Raw genomic sequence first — 23,442 nt, 5'->3', positions numbered from 1 at the left:
TACTGAAGTATAAAGCTAATTCAAACACAAAAAAGAAACGTTCTCCTTCTGCAAGTCTCTTTGCTCTGAGATTTGTCTTCTTGCCTGGAGATCTGAGGAGACAAGCAATTCCTGGAGATTTTCATTGGCTCCCTGAACCCTGGCAACCCTATCCTTGACATCAATGTCTGTCTCCAAACTACTGTGCTGTCACACTTGCTGCCTGTCCCTCTGACCAGCATGATGTTCCTCTGTGGGAAGAGTGTCAGAAGAGGAATGGGGAAGTTTGAGTTCATATCTCCACTTTTCCATTAACCTCACTTAGTATGTTGGACAGAGAAGTTACAGTATGCCACTTCACTGGGCTGTTGTGAATAAGAGAATGAAGAGGAAAATCATGTACTTGATGTCACGGAAGAACAGATAGAATATACATATAGCAAATAATAATGAAATGAATAAAATAGATCAAGGCCATAAAATGAAACCCATTCTAGCATGTTTTTACCCCTTATACTGCAGATTCTTGTAGTTTAGTATACAAAATATTAAGGCTATTCTAAGCATTATTCTTATTCAGGTATGGTCACATAAAGATCCAGAGGTTTTCTGCAGTTGAACAAGCCATCCAACAGGTAAGTCCAGTTTTTACCAGCTCTCTAAATTTTTGTGTACTTCTCTAGCAAGGACAACAATATCTATTACTGATTTTTATCATTATTTTTGTTGATGTATATTATTCTGAAAGCAAAGTATTGAGCAACTGAAATAAAATAACAGTTGGTTATGGTTAAAACTGTGATCCTGTGCACCCTTACGTGGGAGCAATTGCTACTGAATTATACAGTATTAGTTTGGGCCTGCCCACCATTAAATGAGCTGAATTTGTATCTTAAGTATGGGTTCAATCAGTTGGGCATTTGTTCCACTGCTTTATGTGATGCGGAGACAGGTTGGTTCATTCTTTTTCCCAGCAATCAGGAGAAGTAATCACCAGAGAGAACCAAACTGTCCCGAGTGCTACTGTGCACACCTTTCTGAGCCCCTTTTGGGGATTTCTACTTTTTAAGGTTCATTTTAGTTTAGTCTGTTTACAGGCATGTGATTGCTGGGAATCAACCAAGAAGTGAGCCTTAAGCAGACAAGGCTCATTCTACCATAAATGTCTGGTATCATGAAGTAGCGTAATAAGTGAACCACTTCAGGATATTGGCAAATTGAACATTCCGTTGCTCCTTGGGGTAGAGGAATAGGCTAGTGAAATTATTATTTTTATTCTGCTTGACCATTGCTAATATGCTGCATCACTTAGATTATTTTTAAAGTGATGTAGTGCACCAGCAATGATCAAGCAGTCAAAAAAGAAGTTCACTTACCTTTTGTGAAGTGCCAGTCTGTCATGAGTTCAGCCGAAGAAGATCTGGAATCTGAGGGGTTAATTACAGCTGAGGAAAATGCTGGGCAATTAGAAGCACAGACAACTGAATCACCACCAGATTCTCCTCCCCCAGTAGCCAGAGTGAGGGATAAGCTTCAGCAAAGACTCATGACACGAAGGTCAGAGGCTCACATGAATTCTTCCCACAGGAACATCAGGTCAACCAGTCCTGAGTTTTAACAGGATGGAAGGCTTCTAGGAGTTTGATGACTGTTTTTGCTATATAATCTGCACCTAGTAGGCTTGGAAGCAACAAGTCAATACTGTGGCTTGCATCCACACTCCTGATTATTTTGGACCTTGTTATCTGGACCCTTGGCTTTGGACTCTGCCTTCTGACTACAGTTTGTGTTTTGGCTTTGGCATTTTGATACCTGCCTTGCATCTTCTGGACTTCTGATATTAAACTGGCTTATTGGACTTTTGTCTGTTGAAACCCCCGGGAATGTGACACAATCAAAACTGCAGCTGTAAGGCAAAGAAAAAAACTGTTTAGTCTTAAATGCTTCTGTACATCAGTGATTATCTAGGCAGTAAAAAATCATCTCCCCTCCTCTTCCACAGAGGAGCAGGAGAAGTGTTCACTTTGTTAATATCCTGAAGTGGATTGTTTATTAAGGGACTTCACAGTACGTACCTGAAATTGACAGCCAAGGGAGCCAGACTAAAGAAGTCTTTATGCCATTTGCATGCAAATATCAAACCAAATGGCATTTTGCACCTCCACCCAACCTGAAGCCACTGTATTTAGACAGGACCAGTCTGTTCCTAAAGGAACAATATAGATGAATTCAAACTCGGTTTACTGCAAAAAGTATCGTGTCCACCAATCTTGTGTTGGTCAAAGACTAAATTTTACCCTTCAAAAGTCTGGAAGAGAAGGACTAAGTTAGTAACAATTCACATAAATTAGAGAAATTATATTTCTGTAAATCACCTGTACCTGTCTTTTCCTATTAGGGAGCAATGTTTCTTTTCTTCTTCCTGGCATTCAATACACGGCTGGAATTTGACCCCAAATTTCTGGTTTCTTCAGTTAGGGTTTCTTTACTCTGCCTCAAAAGATCCATCACAAATCCCTCTAAATTTCAAAGCAGGCAGTGTGCTTATGGTTCAGTAATGAGTGCAGTGGTATGGATGGGAAGGCTTAATTTATATGTACAAAATCCCTGTGTAGTCTACTGGATTGGGACCAGCTCATACATTGTGATGTTTCACAAATATCATATTTGATGGCACACAAGAATGCAGTGCTCACATTTTGGTGCAATTGGAAACAGCCTTGATTTTTCTGAATTCAGGCTAAGTGAACCATGAAAGACAAGAAAGTTCAAGTTCTTCCTGTTAATACAGTTGTGTTCAAAATTATTCAGCCCCCACTGAAATTGAATGTTTTGGCCATTTTGACATTGATTTTGATCATTCAGTCATCTTGCTTACATTTACATGAAAGAGGCACTTGTAGGTCAGAGAAATATAACCTTAAGTTTATAATGAAATAACCACAAATGTCTTTTCTGTGCTCACATCATTATTAGTTTTTATTCAACCCCCAAGTGACATTCAGTCTTAGTACTTAGTACAACATCCTTTTACAGTTATAACAGCTTTTAAACGTGAAGCATAGCTTGACACAAGTGTCTTGCAGCGATCTACGGGTATCTTCGCCCATTCTTCATGGGCAAAAGCCTCCAGTTCAGTCAAATTCTTAGGCTTGCGCACTGCAACTGCTTTCTTTAAGTCCCACCAGAGGTTCTCAATCGGATTTAAGTCTGGTGATTGCGATGGCCACTCCAAAATGTTCCAGCCTTTCCTCTGCAACCATGCTCTAGTGGACTTGGAGGTACAGTATGCTTGGGATCATTGTCCTGTTGAAAGGTCCAACGTCTCCCAAGCCTCAGGTGTGTGACGGACTGCATCACATTTTCATCCAATATCTCCTGGTACTGAAGAGAATTCATGGTACCTTGTACACACTGAAGCTTCCCTGTACCTGCAGAAGCAAAACAGCCCCAAAGCATTATTGACCCTCCGCCATGCTTCACAGTAGGCAAGGTGTGCTTTTCGTCATATGCCTTGTTCTTCCTCCTCCAAACATAGCGTTGATCCATGGGCCCAAACAGTTCTAATTTTGTTTCATCAGTCCACAGAACACTATCCCACAACTTTTGTGGTTTGCCCACATGACTTTTGGCATACTGCAGTCGACTCTTCTTATTCTTGGGAGACAGCAAGGGGGTGCGCCTGGGGGTTCTGGCATGGAGACCTTCATTACGCAGTGTGCGCCTTATTGTCTGAGCTGAAACTTCTATACCCACATCTGACAAATCTTTTTTCAGTTCCTCAGCAGTCACACAGGGACTTTTCACCACTCTACGCTTCAGGTAGCGCACAGCAGTCGAAGTCAGCATCTTCTTTCTTCCACGACCAGGTAGCATTTCAACAGTGCCCTTTGCCTTGAATTTGCGAATGATGCTTCCTATGGTGTCTCTTGGTATGTTTAACTTCTTTGCAATCTTCTTATAGCCATTGCCCTTCCTGTGAAGACAAATCACCTCTTCTCTTGTCTTCCTGGACCATTCTCTTGACTTCACCATGTTTGTAACCACACCAGTAAATGTCTAGAAGGAGCTGAGTATCACAGTCCTTTTAAAGCTGCCTAATTGGTGCTTATTATGCTTGATTGGTGCTCGGTGACATCCACAGGTGTTTTCAATACCTGTTCGAAAACACCTGAATGAACCTCTCTTCTTCAGAGTGGTAGTCTTTAAGGGGTTGAATAATTGTGGCAATGAAGAAACCACAAAAGAAACATTTACTACTGTATTACATAAACAATTGATGTTATTTTAGTTGCATTTGGTTCTTTAAAACGTCCTTGTAGGATTTCATTCTGAATACAATTCCAAATGTACACTATAGTCCCTAAACTCCTTTACAGCATTGGGGGCTGAATAATTTTGAACACAACTGTATATGATTAGGAATTTCCAGGTCTTTATTGGAGGACATTGTGTTTTTTAAATCTGCTAATAGAAGTTAAATTTATGTACTAGCCGACATTTATAGTCCTTACCAATGGCTTCCTAAATTTTTCATTCTTCCATGGATTGTGCCTTTCACAGAACTGAACCCCCCACCCCCCATTAATGCTATGTGTGCAAGCATGTTAGTTCTTATAGAATGGATTAGCATTTTGCTAAACCAGAACAGGAAAAGAAGAGAGAGGACTTTTTAGTACTCAACAAGGAACTGGAGAGGGGGGGGGGGAGACAGTCTGCCAGCAGCCACAATCTTTTTGAATGTTAATTACACATCTGCCTGTATGAATTCAATACAGAGTGTCAGTTGCCCTAGACGTGCCATGCTAATTACAAGAAACACTGATGATGGTAAAGTCTATAATGAAAAATCCCCAAAGCGTTTAATTGCTTCACCATATTGTACAAAACATTTGGCACATGGATTTTAAGGCCATGCAGTTTGCTGTGCAAGCATTGCTTGGAAGTGAGAAGTTCAATGCATTTCTCTTCTCCCCTCCCCACCCCCATACACTCCTCAGATCTCTTGAATTCACACATTGCAGAAAACGTTAATGCTAGTGCAAGGCCCTGGATTTCTCTTCCACATCTCCAAAAGTCATGTTCTTCTAAGGCAGAGCTGGAGAATATGTGGCTCTCTGAATGCTGTTAAACTCTAACTTGCTGGAGGTTGATGGCTTCAATGTCAGGGGGGTGTTGGATCCCTTTCTGGTTTTAGTCTGAAGCTTATGGGACCTTTTGAAAATGCTGAACCCTGTCTCCATGGAATAGTAGCATCTTGGATGTAAAATTCAGTGTAAAACCAAACTGGGTTCAATGCCTGAAAGATATTTAAGTCGCTAGGACTCCTCGTCCCTTATTTAAGAGACATGTATTGATACAGTTTTTTTTGTAAATGACTGAAATGCTACACTAAAAGTTGTAACTTACCTATTCTCCATTGCACCACAATAGCTACAAGAATATACAAGAACATACATACATATATATACAGTGGTGCCTCGATTTATGAAATTAATCCGTATTGGAACAGTGGCTGTAACTTGAAATTTTCATAAGTCGAAGCACCATTTCCCATTGAAATGCATGGGAACAGGATTAATCCATTTCAGCATTTCAAAAAAAATAAAAATAAAATAAAATAAAGCACACAGAAGGCTGCAAAAAACAAACAAAAAACAAACAAAAAAATGAACATCGAGCAATCCCCATGCTGGGACTGCAAAAAACAACACAGCACAGAAACATAATCCTCCTCAGCCGAAACCCACCCTGCAAAACCCAACCAGAAGTTTCTAAAAAGGAAAAAGCAGCCACTTACCAGGCAGACTGAAGCATCCTCTGATGGCACTCACTCCTGGTGGGGAGCCTCCTCCTGCGCTGCTGCCACACATCCCGTCCACGGAAGAGCAGGGTGCATCAAAAGCCAATGGGAGGGAGGTCACTGAGAGCAGAACTTGGGCCCATCATGCCATTGGATGTGGAGCACAGTGTTCCAACTTGTTAGACTGCTTCCTAAAGCTCCCCTAGCATCAGGAGTGCAGGGCCTGTAAAAATCTCCCTGTGCGCTGGCAGAAAAGAGCTCTCCACAATCCCAGCACCCGTGTAAGGGCTAGAAGTGTTCCCCATGTGTAATGAATGCTCTTGGTAAAGCAGCACAGGTTGTGAGTCCTAATGAGAATGTCACCAACCATTCCAGCTGCTGGTGCATATTGTTTTCTTGATTACGGATGAAAAATACTTCCCTACAGCTCTGGCTTGTCATATTACTCAGCTAGACCAAACACATATTTTGGGCCTGTTTACTCAGCTTTCCCTTGTACTTATTTCCATTCAATTGGTCAAGATGCAGTTCCAGCTGTCAAATTTGCCTGCCCTGCCTGTGTGGCATCAGAAGGTCCATGCCGCAATGTGGCTCAGCCCAGTGAGATCACATGCACCCTTCCTTAGTCTCAGGCTTTGGAACCTGAATTATAATACTGCTCTGGCAATACAACTTGGGTACCATGAACCTGAGCTTCATATGCTTAATTGGCCATGGCACAATGAGCAACTGGGATTGCTAGTTCTATCTAAATTATGCCAAGTAGTCCCAGCTCTTGCTAAAAGTGTTTTTAAAACCCCCACAAACCTCTGAGTTCAAGCTATTGTGACCCTTGCCTGTATATGCTTATCCTGAGGATGGAATTTCAACCACGAATTAGACTGATTTCTCAAGTGGAAGCCTTCTGGACAGGTTGGACTACAACTGGACAACTGCCCATGCTAGCTGCAGACAAATGTTGTAGTATACTAGATCACTGGTTCTTAACCTTGGGTTACTCAGGAGTTTTGGACTGCAACTCCCAGAAGCCTTCACCACCTGCTGTCCTGACAGGGGTTTCTGGGAGTTGCAGTTCAAAAGCATCCAAGTAACAAAGGTTAAGAACCACTGTACTAGATGACATATAGGACATACCACATAATAGAAGATATATATATACACTTCCTCTGGTGTATTGGGCCATCCTCAGCAGTGTTGGGGGTGTTGTATTTGAGCCCCCTGAGGTTGGACATGGCCGACAGACTGCATATTGTTCACCCCTGCTATAAACACTTATGGAAATAAGCCTTGATTAAGCATGTATGAGCAGATAAAAGTGGGATGGAGCACTTGGTTGTGGCACCAGTGCCTAGTTCAAATTTCCACTATCTCTCCTGGGATGGGGCTAACCAAGATCATTAGTGCATGTCCACCTAATTGAGTTATATGCCTTTTCACCTATGTGGCCCTGGACAAGCTGCACAGCCCCAAAGCATTACCAGAAGGAGGAACTGGTAAAGCAGATCTAGAAAATCCTGGGAGGGTTTCCTTAAATTGGAATAAAAGTGATAGTACATAATGTATAAGCGTGAATAGGTTTGCACTGTTAACTACAGTAAGAATTATATGTACTTTCCATTATTTTGTCCTGGCGAAAAGAGCTCTACTTTTCTTTTTTTGCATAGTGTGTATAGGATATTATCAAGTCACATTAGAAAAAAGAGAGTGAGAGACAGAGAAGATTGGTACATATTGTATTTCTAAAAGCTCTCTTCCATTATCTGTTTGCTTTTCAATGCATATGTAACATCATTCAAGGACATTTCTGTATCTTGAAAGTGATTTGCATTGTTCTTCCAGTTTTTGTACATCTGGCAATTTTAATAAATCACAAAATGTGATGACACAGAAGTTGACACACCATTTTAATAAAAGAAATTATTTATTTTGGTTTAAGGCAATCCAATAGTACCATAACATCAGACAGTCAACGCAGAATACAGTAACAAAAAAGATTCAGGTAACTGCCATGCAAATAAAAATAGTTGTGAAGGGAAAGGGGAAATAAGGAGGGGGAAGAACATGCTGGGTGGCTGTATGAAATGTAAGAAACTAGAAAAAGTTTTGATGTGGAGAGCAGACAGTAAACCCAGCCACCTTTTCCCATGCCATCAAATGAGTTTACCTGGAGAATTCCTGATATTTCCATCATCACCATCACCATTGCCACCTGAGAGCAAGTGCCTGAGCCAGGATCTGATCCCAAATGCAGAGGACACTTTTTAAACATAGCATGTTTTGTCTGCACACTGCATCTATGCACAGCAAGAGTACAAGTTCACATGACATATACCATGTTGCTTCTTCACTCACACAATTGGGGAACAGAACTGCTTCAGCATGCTTCATTCAACACATACATTGGTACGGACACGTGGCGCACAAAACTGCTGAACATGTAGCACTCCCCAGTTGCACTTCTCAAGACATAGCCACAGACGGACAGATGAATTACAAATTTGCATGGGTAAATGCTCAGTTGTCCATCTGTTCCTTTAGAACAAGGCAACACTGTTAATGCTGATTCTGTTGTAAATTCTGGCTTTGAGTGATAATTGGGAGGAAATCACTCAATACTGCTGACAAAAAGAAAATAAACATTGATTTGTTATTTTACATCCCCTTTCTCTTTATGATCTTGGAAGACCATATATGTGGGATCTTGCCATTTCGAAGAATGCACTCCCCAAAGTGAAGTTAATGGCAAAGCTCTCTTTGATCACAACTCCTTCAGGATTGGTCATACATTTCTGCTCCTTGATATGTGAACCTACTAATCTCATATCAAGGATTCTAATCCCAAATTGGGACTCTCTGTCTGGATTACATTTCAATCAGCTCTTGAACAATAACAGAAGATCTAAATCAAGGCGGGAGAGGAGGGGTACTTCCAGGCAAGGATTTTATTCTGTGACCACCATGCCTCAAGTGAAACTTGTTAATGGGCAGATCAAGACATGCTGACAGGTAGCACAAGGAGCTCTCCATCTGGAAGCACCCTACGTGCAAAATCTACTGGCAAAACTGAAGACACCTAGACACCGAAAGGTTCAAAGGTAACCCATCCTGATCTCTGGGTAGCATTGATAATGTAGTTGTGCAAAGAGCTTATTGATACAGGGAGAGCAAAACCACTTCAATAGGCCCAGTTTTGACCAAAGTACCTAAAAGGGTGAGAAAGTAAAGGTAAAGGTAAAGGTTCCCCTTGACAATTTTTGGCCAGTCGTGTCCGACTCCAGGGGGCGGTGCTCATCCCCGTTTCCAAGCCATAGAGCCAGCGTTTGTCTGAAGACAATCTTCCGTGGTCACGTGGCCAGTGCAACTTAGACACCTAAAAGGGTGAGAAGGCAGACTGCAAATATGCTGTCCCTTTTTGTAGTACTTTGTATCTATGATAGGGCCATGAAGGTGAAATGAAGCTTTCCCTCCATCTTTCCCTCATACTGTAGGTACAGACTATTTTTCCTTCTATTCCAGCCACCAGATTCATCTAACTGTGGCCTAGATCTTGTTCCACTTTCACCTGTTTGTTATGTAAGACAAGGACTACAGCAAAATAATGTTGACAATTGCAGAGGATACAGTACCCATAAAAGAGGTTTGTAGTTTCTCACTGGTATTCCTATTTAATGTTTGTGTGAACAAGCATGTGGATATTTTCAGTGTACGAGCCTTGGCTTTGCAAAGCCCAGCCTGGGCCTGCCATGAGCCATCTTTCCGAAGTCTTAATATATATTGTGTGACCTACTGTTAGGTAGAGAGACACAGCTGCCTGCTCCCCTATAGGCTGGGACAGAAGAAAATGAGATTAATGCTATTAGGGAATATCAAATCTGAGGATCTTCAGAAGCTTCTCCCGTTGCAGCAGGAAGGAATTCACGGGTCATCATCGTTTACTGCTTCCTCTTATAGGACTCTTGCTTTTAATCCAGCATTTTCTAAGACCTGATTAAACAATATCACAGGGCACTGGCACCTCCTCAGTGTTCACATGGGAGTCTGTGTGGGTGTTATGGAAGGAAATGGTCAGGCCTGGCTCAAGCTCTCCCACTGCTTAGGATGGGCAGCAAAGAATCGCCTGCCAAATACTGTGCTATGGTAGTGGTGATATGCCCCTACCAAACCACTAGATTGGGTGGACAGGAGGAGAAGTTGTGCCCATTTCCAGTTCCTCCCAACTACTAAGGGGAAGTAGCAGTGCCCCAATGTCCCACCACCCACTGATCTTGACTAGGAAAAGAGAGAACATGGCCCCAGATGCCCCCTTCCTCAAATAGGATGTGGTGGCATTAGCAGCACTCTCTGCCCATTCTCATCACAGGAAGAGGCACCCGTCCACGTTGTTCTTTGGTGGATGGGTGCCTCCTCAGGCGTCAAGCAGGGAGCACTGCTGATGCCATGGTAACATTCTTTTCGGAGAGGCCAGCTATCAAACTCCTCCTCTCTGTTTAGGAAGCATGTCTCACAGAAGGTCTCTGCACAGCATCTGTAGCACTCCAGAGCTGCAGGGGCTCTGCCTGAGAGGGTAGCAAATGGCAGCCGATTTGCCATTCTCACTGCCTTGTTGCCTGAGCAGGACTGGCTACGGAGATGGTTATGCATGAGAGAAGGGCACGCATTGGTAGTGATGTTGGATAATGACAGGGATGATGAAACAGAGAGGTGGGAGACAATATGGGCCAAAGGGGTTTTCACTAATGGAAATGTTTGCAGGCTGGGAATAAGATCATCATCCATGGGTAAGCCAGAACCAAAAAGGGCCATTTGACTGGAATTTTGGGCATTGGAACGGGTTGGGTAACCCACTTGTCTGAGAATTCAATTGTCTATGTTTAAAGTGTAAATTGCCCCTGAGTTTATGGGATTAATATAGGGACATTAATAGATACAAACGAAATTGGGACTTTCCAGGAAGAGAGAACTGCTTGCAAAATCTGTGCCTGATTGCTGCAGAGCAGAGGTGGGGAAACTGTAGCCCTCCAGGTCTTGTTGAGTGATAGCTCCTACAATCCTTATTTATTGGCCATACAGGATGAGACTGATAGGACTTACAATCCTGCAATACTTAGAGAATTACAGCCGCCACCACCCCCGTTCTTGCTCTGGAACTTCATGAAGGTTTTGAGATTTGGGTCAATCTGGAGATTTTATGTAGGAGTTTTTTGTTTTACCAAGGTTAGGAGCAATGGAAAGAAACATTGAAGTGCAACACAGCAAGTGTGTAATGAACTAGAACCACAAATTATATTTCTTCATCAATGCAGAGAAATCACTTTCCATGTCTCCCTATGAACTCGGAGACAAAACCACAAGACTATCCTGACTGAGAAGACCAGCTCCTAACCAGATGGGCAAAACTGCAATAAGGTCAAAACTCAGGCTCAGACTGTATTTTCTCCTCCCATATTCAGAACGTTTCATTAATGCTCTGTATAGAATTATCAGGTATCAAAATCTAAATAGTAGGTTTCTGAAAACAGGGGCATTACAAAAATGACTTCATACAAGCACACAAACAAACAACAATCCAGGCCTGCACAAGTATTTGCCAAAGAATATAGATTTACAAAGAATAAAGAGGGTTAAGCAACCAAAGGACAGGATGCAGAACAAGAAACAGTAGCAACACCAGCAGCGTCAAGAGACGACATCACATGGATACTTGACCACAATATTCAGCCTGCCAGGTCAACCCGTAAGCAGAGTCATCACAAAGCAAAGAGGAAAGGATTTTAGGTTACAGGTGGACTATACAGGTAGTGGTGGGGAGCTATTTAAAAACATGTCATTCAGAAGATGGTGTGGAGTCAAAGGGAGATGAAAGATGCTTGGAAGATTGGGCAAATTGTTCCTCCATCACACAAGTCATGAGCATGATGAATCAAGTCAGCTTCCTTATGACAGAAAGTACTCTTCTCAACTTGGTGAGCTCCCCAAGTAGGAAAGAAGGAAGCTGGCCTGTAGAGTGGGCTTTTCCTTTTTAAAAACAAATCCCACATTTCCCCCCAGGTTGCTGCATCTCACGATGGACACGTCCCACCCTGTATGCATATGGATGTGCCCAAATCACAGCATAAACAGCAGTTCCCAAAGTGGATTTTTGACAGGGAAAGTGCAGTGTGGATTTTTCATTTCGTGGTGTCATCATTGCATTGAGGATTGATAGCCGATACAAGAGACAGACCTGGGTTTCATATCCACTACTATTGAGTACTTTTCTCTTTCTCTCCTGGTTTTCAGATCTCAGTCTGAACAGTGTGGCTTGTAGGGCTGTAAGGGGGTGGTGCAGGGTTGGGTTTGATGCCACGTCCCTTCATGTAGGAGATGAACTGATCTGGGATCTCAGCCAGGACATCTTTAGCCAGCCGTGCCATGCTCAGGACATGGTTCCCAGTGCGATCAATGTAATCTCGGAAGGGGACAAACTGGGAGAAAAAAAGGACATATATATCTCAGAGACATCTAATGCAGAATAGCATTTTCTTTAAAAGAGTGTGAACAGGTACAGTATAGGTCCCCTCCAGATCGTCTTAGACTGCAATTCCCACCAGCCATAGCCATGTCAGCCAATGGTGAAGGATGACTTGAGTTACAGTCCAATCATATCTAGAACGCTACTTGTTACCCAGCTTTGGATTATTCCTCTATGTTTGTCCTACTTCAAACTTGAGGATAGGGTGGGCTGTAAATTTAAGCAAATATTAGTAACATGGGATACTACATGACAGCAGGTCAAATTGTTTATCAGTTTAGCCCAGAGTTACAAATGTTACTCTCTCTTTTTGGACTACAACTACAATTTCCAGAATCACCTAGGCAGCATGTCCAGTGATCATGGCGGCCAGGTAATCCTGGGAGTTGCAATCCAAAAGTTACGTTTCCAAGGTCCACGTCTAGTCAAGTGCTTACTCTACTCTACTCTACTCTACTCTACTCTACTCTACTCTACTCTACTCTACTCTACTCTACTCTACTCTACTCTACTCTACTCTACTCCACTCCACTCCACTCCACTCTCCACTCCACTCCACTCCACTCCACTCCACTCCACTCCACTCTACCCTACCCTACCCTACCCTACTCTACCCTACCCTACCCTACCCGGCAGCAGCCATTTAGGTAAAGATATCTTACATCACCTAGTTGCTGATTCTTTTAACTGAAGATGCCACGGACGGAACCCATTACTTTCTCAGCTATTTTCTGAGACTAGCTTTCACCCCTGTCAATGCAACCCACCTTGAACCTTCTCTTGGTTCACATTTACAGCACCTTTATGTAAACTAGCTATCCATGCTGGGGAGCCATTTCCTGGAAACCTTGTGTTTTAATACCTTTTGTTCAGACAAAATTTAATCACAAAGTGAAAAAGTTACTTTTTTGAACTACGAATTTCCAGAATGCTGGTTACAACTGGCCATGCTGGGTGGGACATTCTGGGAGTTGTGGACCACAAAGGAATGTTTCCAGGCTCTGGATGTACTGTGGATGCTGGTGGTACCGACTCTACTTGGGTTTGCATACCCTGACAGCATTGTGGAAGCTTACACTGACTCATGCCAGACAAATTCTGAAGCATGGAGACTTGAAACTCAAATCTTGCCTTTTCTGCAAATAGGATTGGTATGCAGTTTCAAGCACAAGTGGCAAAATGGGAAAGAAGAATATTTCTTTTAAATACCTGGACAATGTCACGTTCGGCAATTTTTCCTCGAGATGAGATTCGAATGGCATCTCCATCCAGCTCCACCATAGCTGTCCATTGCAGGGAAGGGAAACAAAAAGGGTTAAGTGCACAAGGTCAATAAGAGCGCAAAGGAGCCAGAGACCACAATGGGCTCCGGAAGCTCATTTGTGCATTGCAAATTCATCATCTGAAAAGTTCATTTAAGAAACTGGTACAACTATTTTCTGTTCAACTAGAATCACGTTTCAATTTTCTCCTTCCATACTGTTACTTGCTGTACAAATGACCTTATCCATACATCATTGTTCACGGGACAGTAGAATTAATTGGTTATGTGTTTCCTGCTAGTTATATCATGGAGACTCTCAGCAAGGGGCAGATTTTTGAACTGGAAACTGACAAATATAAAGTACGAAATGTGTAACTTGGACAAGTACATGAGATAGGTTAGCTGTTGTTTTGTAGCACCTTCAGAATATGCAACAATTGGTTAATCTTAAGGCTTTTTTAATGTTTTGGTCTCTTTTGAACTTCCTCTAGTTTTTCTTCCAAGCAAGTGCAACCCCAGCATACAGTATGATAAAAAGGTTATGTGTTGTACATGCCTTACAATAATATCACTCTACTTATGTGTGTATTTTCTCCTTCATCATCTAAAAAATAAAGGTTTAATTATAAAAGTAGTCCCTCTTTTTTAAAAAGAAAATAAAGGTTTAACTATAAAGCAGAATAAGCAGTGTAAAGAGAAGATTTATTTATTTATTTTATTTTATTTTATTTTATTTTATTTTATTTTATTTTTTTATTGTCATTGTAAGTATATACACAGTATACCCATACAATGAAATTCACAGACACCCAGAGACCAGACACATGCACACACATAAAATTCCCCAAACACTCCTCACCCACTAAAAAATCCCCCAACACTCCCCATCCACTAAAAGTCCCCACTAAAAATACAAACATCTACACCGCAGGCCAAGTAACACAGTCCAACTAACTATTCACTACTGGTGGTCTTTAAGCTCATTATTAAGTGCAATTATAGCTCTGGGATAAAAACTATTCAGAAAACGTGTGGTCCGAGTCTTAATTGTTCTATATCTTCTGCCAGACGGCAACAGTTCAAAAAAGTTATAAAGATTTTATAAAGATACAGATTTTATAACAAAACTGGGAGGATGCCCGTATAAAAGCAAATACGGTAACATTCACAACAGCATTTCGGCTTGCCTATAGTTTTTGGTCTCACTGTGCATGTGAAATCACAACACTTTGTGATGCAGTGGTTAAACTGCAGTACTGAAGCCAAGACTGTTCTCATGACTGGAGTTCAATCCTAGTGGGTTCAGGTAGCCAGCTCAAGGTAGAATCAGCTTTCAATCCTTCTGAATTATGTACGCAGCTCTCTGGAGGGGAAATGTGTAGTTTACATAATTACATTGTAAACTACCTAGAGAGTGCTTTAAGCACTATGGGGCTGTATATAAGCAGCATACTTGTTAATTCTGCTGCTAGTAAAGAGCAGGCTCATGCATTTATTATAGCAGGACAATAGGACCAATCTTTCTCTTAAAGTCTTTTCTCATTTTATAAAAACTGTAACAGATCAGGTTCTTACCATCAAATTCAGCTTGTCCAACCCCCACAATGATTATGGACATTGGAAGCTTTGCAGCCTTAGAATCACCAGGAAACACAGGTAATTTGATGAATTGTTGGGAGAAAGGGTTGGAGTTGATAATTTGTCATGAGTAGAAGAGAAAGAGAAAAAGCATATATTTATGACAGAAGATAATAAGGTGATATGGGTGAAATCAGGCTGTAAAAGTCAGAGGTGCATTGTTTCTGGGCCTCCCCAGAATCCCCCTATTCCTGGATTTCTTATCAGGAATAGCCAATGCATCCATCCATTAGTGAAGGCAGATGGGTACTGCAACCCAGCAAGATCTGGAGGATCACACATCCTCCACATGTGGTGTAGGATCTAGCACTGTTAAGTATTTGGGCTGAAATTCAGTTGCTAGTCCTTTCCATAGTACACCTATTGAATCAACAGAATTTATAAAAGTGTTGACTTAGCGTCAGATCATGATTCAGTGAGTCTAGCTGGGATGAGCAACTTGATTTAGGCCTTCGAGTAATGATAGCAGGGAAGTAATTGGGATCTGAGCAGATGTTTCTTTGTATGACAAATTAAAACAAGAAAGACAGCATGAAAGTCAGTCCTAAATGCCAACTGAGGATGATGGTCATTTTAACCCTTTTATACATGCATCATAATTTTATAGTGATTCATTTTTGTAATGACCGGTATCACTCTGAATACCCAATTACATGGTCACATGAATAATTAGGCAGTCCAGTTCACAGTGGTGTTGGCAGTGCAATTCTCAGCCCCACCAACACAATGAGGATTTGGACCCCTTGTGTAATTTACAAGACCAGTCCTTCTAATAACTGCAGCATGGAAGCACAGTCTAGACTTCTTATCTCTGCTCCTTCACTTGCATATTCCATAGGATGTTTTAACAGGAAGAGTGGTTTCTGATTATAAAGGCTTTTCATTGTAAAGTTTGTATTTGTATTATCAATCACCATATACCTGTATTACCAGTCACCATATATTTTGTTCATATATTTATGTACAGTATTTAATTCTGATTACACTCCCAAACTTACTGAAATAGGAGGTTCTTTGTATTTTAAGATAGTGCATATTTGACAGGCAAAAGAAATCTGTGCAGTGGTTACGTGACTAACCCCTTTGCATCAGAAGTAAATTCTTGATGCTTCGCTTGCTAGCATGTTACGCTACACATACAAAACTACCATTTTTTTTATCTTGCCATTTTTCATGCACACATTTTCACTTGCTTTTGGAAATCCAAAATAACAGTTCACTTCATGGATCTAGGCTACTCACATTGACGATTGCTTCTTTTGTCTGGGCCATGTCTGATATCACACCATCAGTGATGATGAGCAAAACAAAATACTGCGTACCATCCTGCACAGCTGCAGCATACCTGAGTTAGAAGAGAGGATTGAGTCAGGGTGGTCTCAATTTTCAATGGGAAAACCTGCATTCTGTAACCAGTTCTCCGATTAGACCACAGACAGAGCCCCTACAGAAAGAACTTAAAGAGTTTGAAAATTCAAATGGGGGAGAAAGTGAATTTAACATATTTTCTGATTCCTAACAAGTCCTAGGAAAGAAACTGATTCTCCAACAAGTGCTCATAACATCGCCTCCTTTTTCCCCCAAGAGAAAAATATCTCCTTATTTCCAATATAGAAAGGACATATCCTGTGATTCTCACTAGAAGCAGCAGTTCTTTCATAACACTATTATGTGGGCAGCGGCTTGTCTTGTTCAACCACACTACAAGGGAGATCTTCATCCACCCCCCAGTTTTGTACAAGTAAAGAATACCCTTTTTACCACAAGGTTCTGTGACAAAGTAAAATAGGCTGGATCCAGCCTTCACCATCTGTGAACAGAAATGCACCTTCCATTTATGGAAGACTTCCTGGCCATTAGAAAGGTCCACTCAGTAGAGTCAAAGCTTGAGGCTTTTGCAATTCCTCCCTCCCCTTGCAGCTCCTGGTGCCATCTCTTACACTGTGTGGAAAGATCCCTCAGCTTTCTGGTGAAGACATTTAGAGGGTGTAAGTGGTGCAAAGCCAGTCTTTGGTGTCACACACATACACACCCCATGGCAGAAACATCCTGTCTGTACAGAATGCTGCTAGGAAGATGCTTGCATCAGCAGAAGCAAAATATGAATCAATCCCTGGAGCTTCTGGGCAACACAGTGCAACTGTGATTTGGATACAACTTCAAGCCCAGTTCCTTGAAATCCTTTCTTTTGGATCATACTTGTTTATTTTGTGAGGGACGTGGTGGCGCTGCGGGTTAAGCCGCAGAAGCCTCTGTGCTGCAAGGTCAGAAGACCTGCAGTTGTAACATCGAATCCACGTGACGGACTGAGCCCCCGTTGCTTGTCCCAGCTCCCGCCAACCTAGCAGTTCGAAAGCATGCAAAAATGCAAATAGATAAATAGGTACCACCACAGTGGGAAGCTAACAGCATTCCGTGTCTAAGTCGCGCTGGCCATGTGACCACAGAAGATTGTCTTTGGACAAAAACGCTAGCTCTATGGGTTGGAGACGGAGATGAGCACTGCCCTCTAGAGTTGGACATGACTGGACAAATTGTCAAGGGGAACCTTTACCTTTACCTGTTTATTTTGTGGCTATTCTCTCCAGGGTGGGGGGAGGAAAGGAAGGTAGAAAAAGTATGAATATTTAGTGCGTATAATTTTTTCATGCTCTTATTGAGGGTGAAATCAGATCTATGTTTAGCAACCCATACTTTTGTATGGCTGCTGTCCTGTGATAATGACTCTTGCCTCATTTCATGAACAACCCCTATAGGATATCCCTACACACTGCCTGTAAAGGGACTGTAAGAAGCCAACAGGAATGCAAAGGGCTATTCTGTTTAAAGTGAACCAGAGTTGCTTTCTAGGTGACAGGAATCAGCCCTCAAATACCTGCAAGTCACTGCCAATCTTAGTAAGCTCCTCTTGTATGACATAATTGTACCTGGTCTTTGCAGGACATATTACCTAGCCACGTGGTTAACCACTGGTGCGAAGTTTGTTGGGCCATAGAGTTGAACAGTCTTGAGGCTCTGATGATAGGCTTCAAGGATTCCTTCTATGCCACTACAGTGAGGATTCTCAGCATTGCCATTCTGCAGCAGAGAAAGGGAGATAAAACTAGAGGTTCCTGGACAAAGCCTGCTTCCTTATGCTCTTGGATACCTCTCTTTGCATTCGTAAAATTCCTTTCAGCATTCCATTAGCAAAGGTGAACAATGAGGACAGAGGAATCACCATCTAAACATCAAGTTATTATTACTCTTATGCAGGGATTGGCAACATATGACCTCCAGAGATATTGGTGGACCGCAACATCCATCAGCTGTAGCCAGCGTAACCAGGGGCGAGGAATGCTGGGAGCTGGGAACCAACATCTGGATCAAGTCACTAGCACCATGTGTGTTTAAAGAAAAGGATCATATCTGACAATGCAGACTGCATGTGCATGCAATCTGGGTCAGAACTAAAGTGGGAGCAAAAATGTGAAGCCCCTCTGTCCCCCAAGTGAGGGTCCCAGCTCATTCCATATATTCTGCACTGACTTCTTCAGTAAAGGAGAAAACAAGGCATAGCTTCTAGCAACAGAAGATGCCTCTTGGGAATTTAGTGCAAAAGCAGCAGCAAGTGAAGACAAAACCCCTCTCACAGATCTCAAGCCTGTGCTGATTTTAAAGAGAAACAGCACATCCGACCAGAGCCCTGTGCTAATTCAACCCCAAGAGAGCCAGTTGCTCCTCCCTGTGTGAGGGCTTTGCAAGACCAGTCTTGTGACCGAAGAAACAAAACACACAGAGTGCAATACTATTCATAGTAACACAGAAGTCCCACTGTGTTTAATGGGTGCCTCCTCTCTAGCAAATATATCTATAAAAGGCTACAATCCTATATATGATTATTTAATTGTTATTTCTATTTCTGACTTTTCTTTCAAAGAGCTCAAGATGATGTACATGACTCTCTTCCTCCTCAAATTACTTTCACAGTCACCCCGTGGATTGGATCAGGCCACAAGAGAAGGACTAGACTGAAGTCAGGCAGGGAATTTTGTGGCTCACCAGACAGCTGAACCTGGTTTTTCCAAGAACACTCTAACCACTACATCATAGGGACTCTCTGATGTCCTACCCAAATCAGCAGGAGTTGCTTCTCAATAAGGCACACATCAGATTGCACTACTAACAACTCCAGAAGAGGTGTCAAGGAAGGTCAGCAGCCAATTGGGCCAGGCTGTCTGCCACTAGATCCAAGTGGAAGGAAAATGAAATCCAGGAGATGAGCTTTGAAATATTACTTTTCAGCTCTACAGATCTTAGAGTCCCTCAGCCAGCATGCCCGGGGGATTGGAGGCTCTGCAACCCTAAAGGCAACCTTCTGAAGCATTGTGCAAGGGGGTGGTTTTTGAGAGCTTGGTGTGATTTCAAAGGAAGTGTCAGTACCAAGGGGAACTCATGGGACACACGCCCATCAGGTGGGATTTTGGCTCCAAACCCAAGTGCAGGGAACATTTTGTCGCTGTCATAGTCTTGGATGATCTCGCCGACCGCCTTCAGTGCCATCGCATATGCGTTGAGCTGGTAGGGATTCATGTAGTGAAGAGAAGTAGACTGGGAGGGATTGCCTACAGAAGAAGAAGAAGAAGAAGAGAGAAAGAGAGAGCAGAAAGAGAGCACCACATTTGGTTCACCTTCTCGGATCCAAGAGGCGCTCAAGATGTCTGTGCCCTATTATTTTTCAGGTGTTAGATTAAGACATTTTGTTCTCTCAAGAATCATTTGAATGATTTGTACTTAAAGTACTAGCAGGAGTATTTTCAGTCCTGTATTTTAAAGACTAAAAAAGAAGTTTGTACTGGCAATTTTACTTTTACGGATTTTTATTGCTTTATTGTATATCTTCTTTCAGTTTCCATCACGTACTACAATGAGGGTGGAATATTAAAAAGAGGAGTCTATAATACCAGAAGCAAACACTATATTTAGAGAATATCATGCAAATTATGTGTTCTGAGCTGTTGTTTGTCCTAGTAGTGCATTGTTTTTCTTCAACCTGTGTGAGCCTGCCCAAGTGGATTACCAGGAACACGTATTAAGCTGGCAGACATGCAGAATTTTCTCAGTGGCTGTTCCACTCCTTCACAATTCCCTCACATGGAATATGTGCATATGGTTGCCTCAAGACTAGCTTAAAATAAAAACACACTTTAAAAAACACATTTATTTCCAGTCTGTATTCGGTGCTTAAAAATCATTAGCAGCTGCTTCATGCTATTCTGATAATGGTATCTCACATTTGTGTAAGTTTATAAACTGGCTCACTAGAGTCCTCTGCCTAGAAGTACAGTTAAAAACCTTTCACGTAAATAAATAAATAAACACATACATGAGCTAGCAAGTTGAGAAAACAAAACACAGGATTCTGTGTTGTTCTAGTTTTAAGTTTTGTTCTGTTCTTTAATCTTTTCAGTAAGACTGGCAACTTCGTAGTTTTCAGCCACAACATAAACCTGTGTAGGTAAAACAGAGGACTGACATCCAGCATTATGGTATGGGACACCTGCTAGGGCACCAGGACTTTCTTCCTCTCCCTTCCTTCTTTCAGTGCTACCCAAAATCCAGGCTGGAGCATTTCTTAGCACTCTACAGCAGAGTTTGAATGCATATGGGTGGGCTGAAGTGGGGAAGGGTAGCAGTTCCATCAGCAGAATTGAGGTTTTTAGATCCCACCCTACCTAGGAACTCGACCATCATTAGAGAAATTACCTTTACTCCAGATGAAAGTTTGCCTCCCAGCCATCCACTTGCATTTGTGTGCCGACTAGGCTCTCGCCCTGCTCACACATTAGAAGTTTGCTCAAAGGCCAGCTTAATTAAGGAAGGTGTGAGGGTAAGGATGTTTATTCTACAAAAGTGTGGGTCATTCAGGTTTAAGGCAGCTTGGATCTTGAAAACCAAATAGGAGCAGTAGTGAGAGGAGTTGATCCTGATCCCTGCCTTGTATTACTTTGTTATGCCTTGTTTCTCTTTTGGACCTTTTGACTCAAGTCAGGTTCACTGCCACTATAAATACTTACTCAAACTAAGAATTTAGCCATGCCTGCTGGGAGATTCTGAGAGCTCTAGACCAAAATATAAGTTTTTAATGGTAGGCTTAAACTGAATTTAAACAAGGAGTGCTTCCAAATTAGTCACTGAACAATCAAGAAAGATGTCATTCATTTTACAAGATTCAAGCTGCAGTACTATGCAGAGTCACCTGAGGTATAAAGCCCATAAGCCCAGGTACTGATTTTTAGTTAGCAGGCTTAGGATAGTGTTGTAGATTTTATGGTTACAGCAATTACATACATTACAAACTTTAGAAAATGACTGAGTTTTGCAAAATGAATGCTATTAAAAACAACTTACCATTGGATGCTGTGAAGTCAATAGCCACTGTGAAATTGATCTGTGTCCTGCAAAAAAGGTCACAGCAGAATCAATGACCAGACTGTTAAATCAAAAAGCACTTTGATTAACCCAAAACCTTTGGGAGGAACAACAGTCCCAAGCTGGTATCTGCCAATTTCCTCTTTCTTTTCTGCTACAAGCAAGCAACCATGTAAAAGCCTTTTAAAAAATTGTTAATCAGAATGGGATTGTAACCCAGTGTTTTGTAACCTATTTATTGCAAGAGTTCTCAGTCTGTCTGTATACTGGGACTGGAAAACACTGCACAGCCTGGCAACTTACCTTCTTCAGACAGACATCTACATGTTGAGAAACTCAAAACATCTATTTTCAAAGCGCAGTAGCTGACTTTTTAAATGCCCAGCAGCCCAAGCCAATGCATGCTTACTTAGAATTGAGTTCAATACAGCTCAATGCTCATGTATTCACAACAACACCCCCCAAATTTGTGCCCTCTGGGCTACAACTCCTGCCATGCCCAGCATCAGGCATGTTGTCCCATGTTGGAAAAAGTTGTGGTTCAACAACAATAACAAAACAATTGAAGAACACTAGTGTACAAAATTGCCAAGCCAGGACACCATTGCTTTGGGGATTGAGGTACTACAATATTTTCCCCACATACTTCTATGGAGATTGCCATTCAGTCTATCACAGCATGCCTGAAGAACAGCTTTCAGATGTCTGAAGAACTCCCTCTCTCACACACACACACATAGGAAAGAGGGAAATTTTATATATTGTTGGTGGTTAAGGGCTATAATCAGCCTAGAAAAGACAGATATGAATCTTAACAGTGGTCACTAAGAGTTGTTCCAAGGGCATGGTGATTGACAAGCACTCTTGACTTAAACTGAGCACAGTGGCAATGACATTCAAACATCCAAATGTTGATAAGTAAGTTCAAGACTGAAATAAAAAAGGGCCATAAGAAACAGGAATGCAAAAATTATAGAGAAAATTGTCCAGTTATCATATAACGTACAACAGTTTGGTAGTAATATTCCAGATAAATCTGTATGAATAAGCTGCTTAACATGTGCAATAATGTAAAAAGCCCCTGGTTCAACTGTGGATCACACTCGTCTGTTATACTGGACTTAATTGAAGACTTATTTTCAACATAGTACAGTATGTGTTTATCTGTTTATCTAATCTCTTAATTATCACTGTCATCCTAAAAATACAGACATTACTTCTAAAAAGAAATCCTTTTCAATCACCTGTTACAATGTGCCACTTATTGCTGTTACTTGTTAGAATGTTGAAAATGTAACTCACTACATTACTAGTTGTTCTGCTTCTTACTTTTCCATTATATTATTTGTGTTACTTGTGGACCCGGCGCTCACTATGGAAACCCAGGTGGCGTCCGTGGTCCGTACCACATTTTTTCACCTAAGGCGGATAGCCCAGTTGCGACCCTACCTTAATGTTGGGGCTCTCACCACTTTGGTGCATGCGCTTGTAATCTCAAGATTAGACCACTGTAATGCGCTCTACGTGGGGCTACCTTTGAGGCTGCTGCGGAGACTACAGGTGGTGCAGAATGCTGCGGCCAGATTACTCAGTGGTGTGAGAAGATACCAACATATCTCCCCCACTCTGGCCGCATTGCATTGGCTGCCCATCCGATTCCGCATCGACTTCAAAGTGCTGATGCTCACTTATAAAGCCCTTAACGGTTTAGGACCTCGATACTTGGCGGAACGCCTTCTCCCACCAAGATCTACCCGTGTCACTCGTGCGAGCCAGGAGGTGAGGTTGAGGAGCCTAACGCCGAGAGAGGCCCGGAAGGAAAAGACTAGAAATCGG

The 23,442-nt window shown here is 41.9% G+C and overlaps 1 protein-coding gene across 2 annotated transcripts in view; it reads right to left on the bottom strand.

Annotated features, from left to right (window-relative positions):
* Window positions 1-7,684: 7,684 nt before the first annotated feature.
* Window positions 7,685-23,442, bottom strand: part of LOC110085286 (copine-5) — a 160,557-nt gene continuing 144,799 nt past the window's right edge. For both annotated transcript variants that reach the window (XM_020805296.3, XM_078392762.1), the window contains exons 15-21: window positions 21,586-21,632; window positions 19,618-19,799; window positions 18,146-18,273; window positions 16,438-16,540; window positions 15,133-15,190; window positions 13,503-13,576; window positions 7,685-12,246 (exon numbers count right to left, since the gene is read on the bottom strand). In XM_020805296.3, the coding sequence (XP_020660955.1) occupies window positions 12,058-12,246; window positions 13,503-13,576; window positions 15,133-15,190; window positions 16,438-16,540; window positions 18,146-18,273; window positions 19,618-19,799; window positions 21,586-21,632 (781 nt within the window). In that variant the 3' untranslated portion in view covers window positions 7,685-12,057. The remainder of the gene's footprint in view (window positions 12,247-13,502; window positions 13,577-15,132; window positions 15,191-16,437; window positions 16,541-18,145; window positions 18,274-19,617; window positions 19,800-21,585; window positions 21,633-23,442) is intronic.

This window comes from Pogona vitticeps, chromosome 4 (assembly GCF_051106095.1).
Source record: "Pogona vitticeps strain Pit_001003342236 chromosome 4, PviZW2.1, whole genome shotgun sequence".
Lineage (NCBI taxonomy): Eukaryota > Metazoa > Chordata > Lepidosauria > Squamata > Agamidae > Pogona > Pogona vitticeps.
This window is presented reverse-complemented; position numbering and strand designations above follow the sequence as displayed.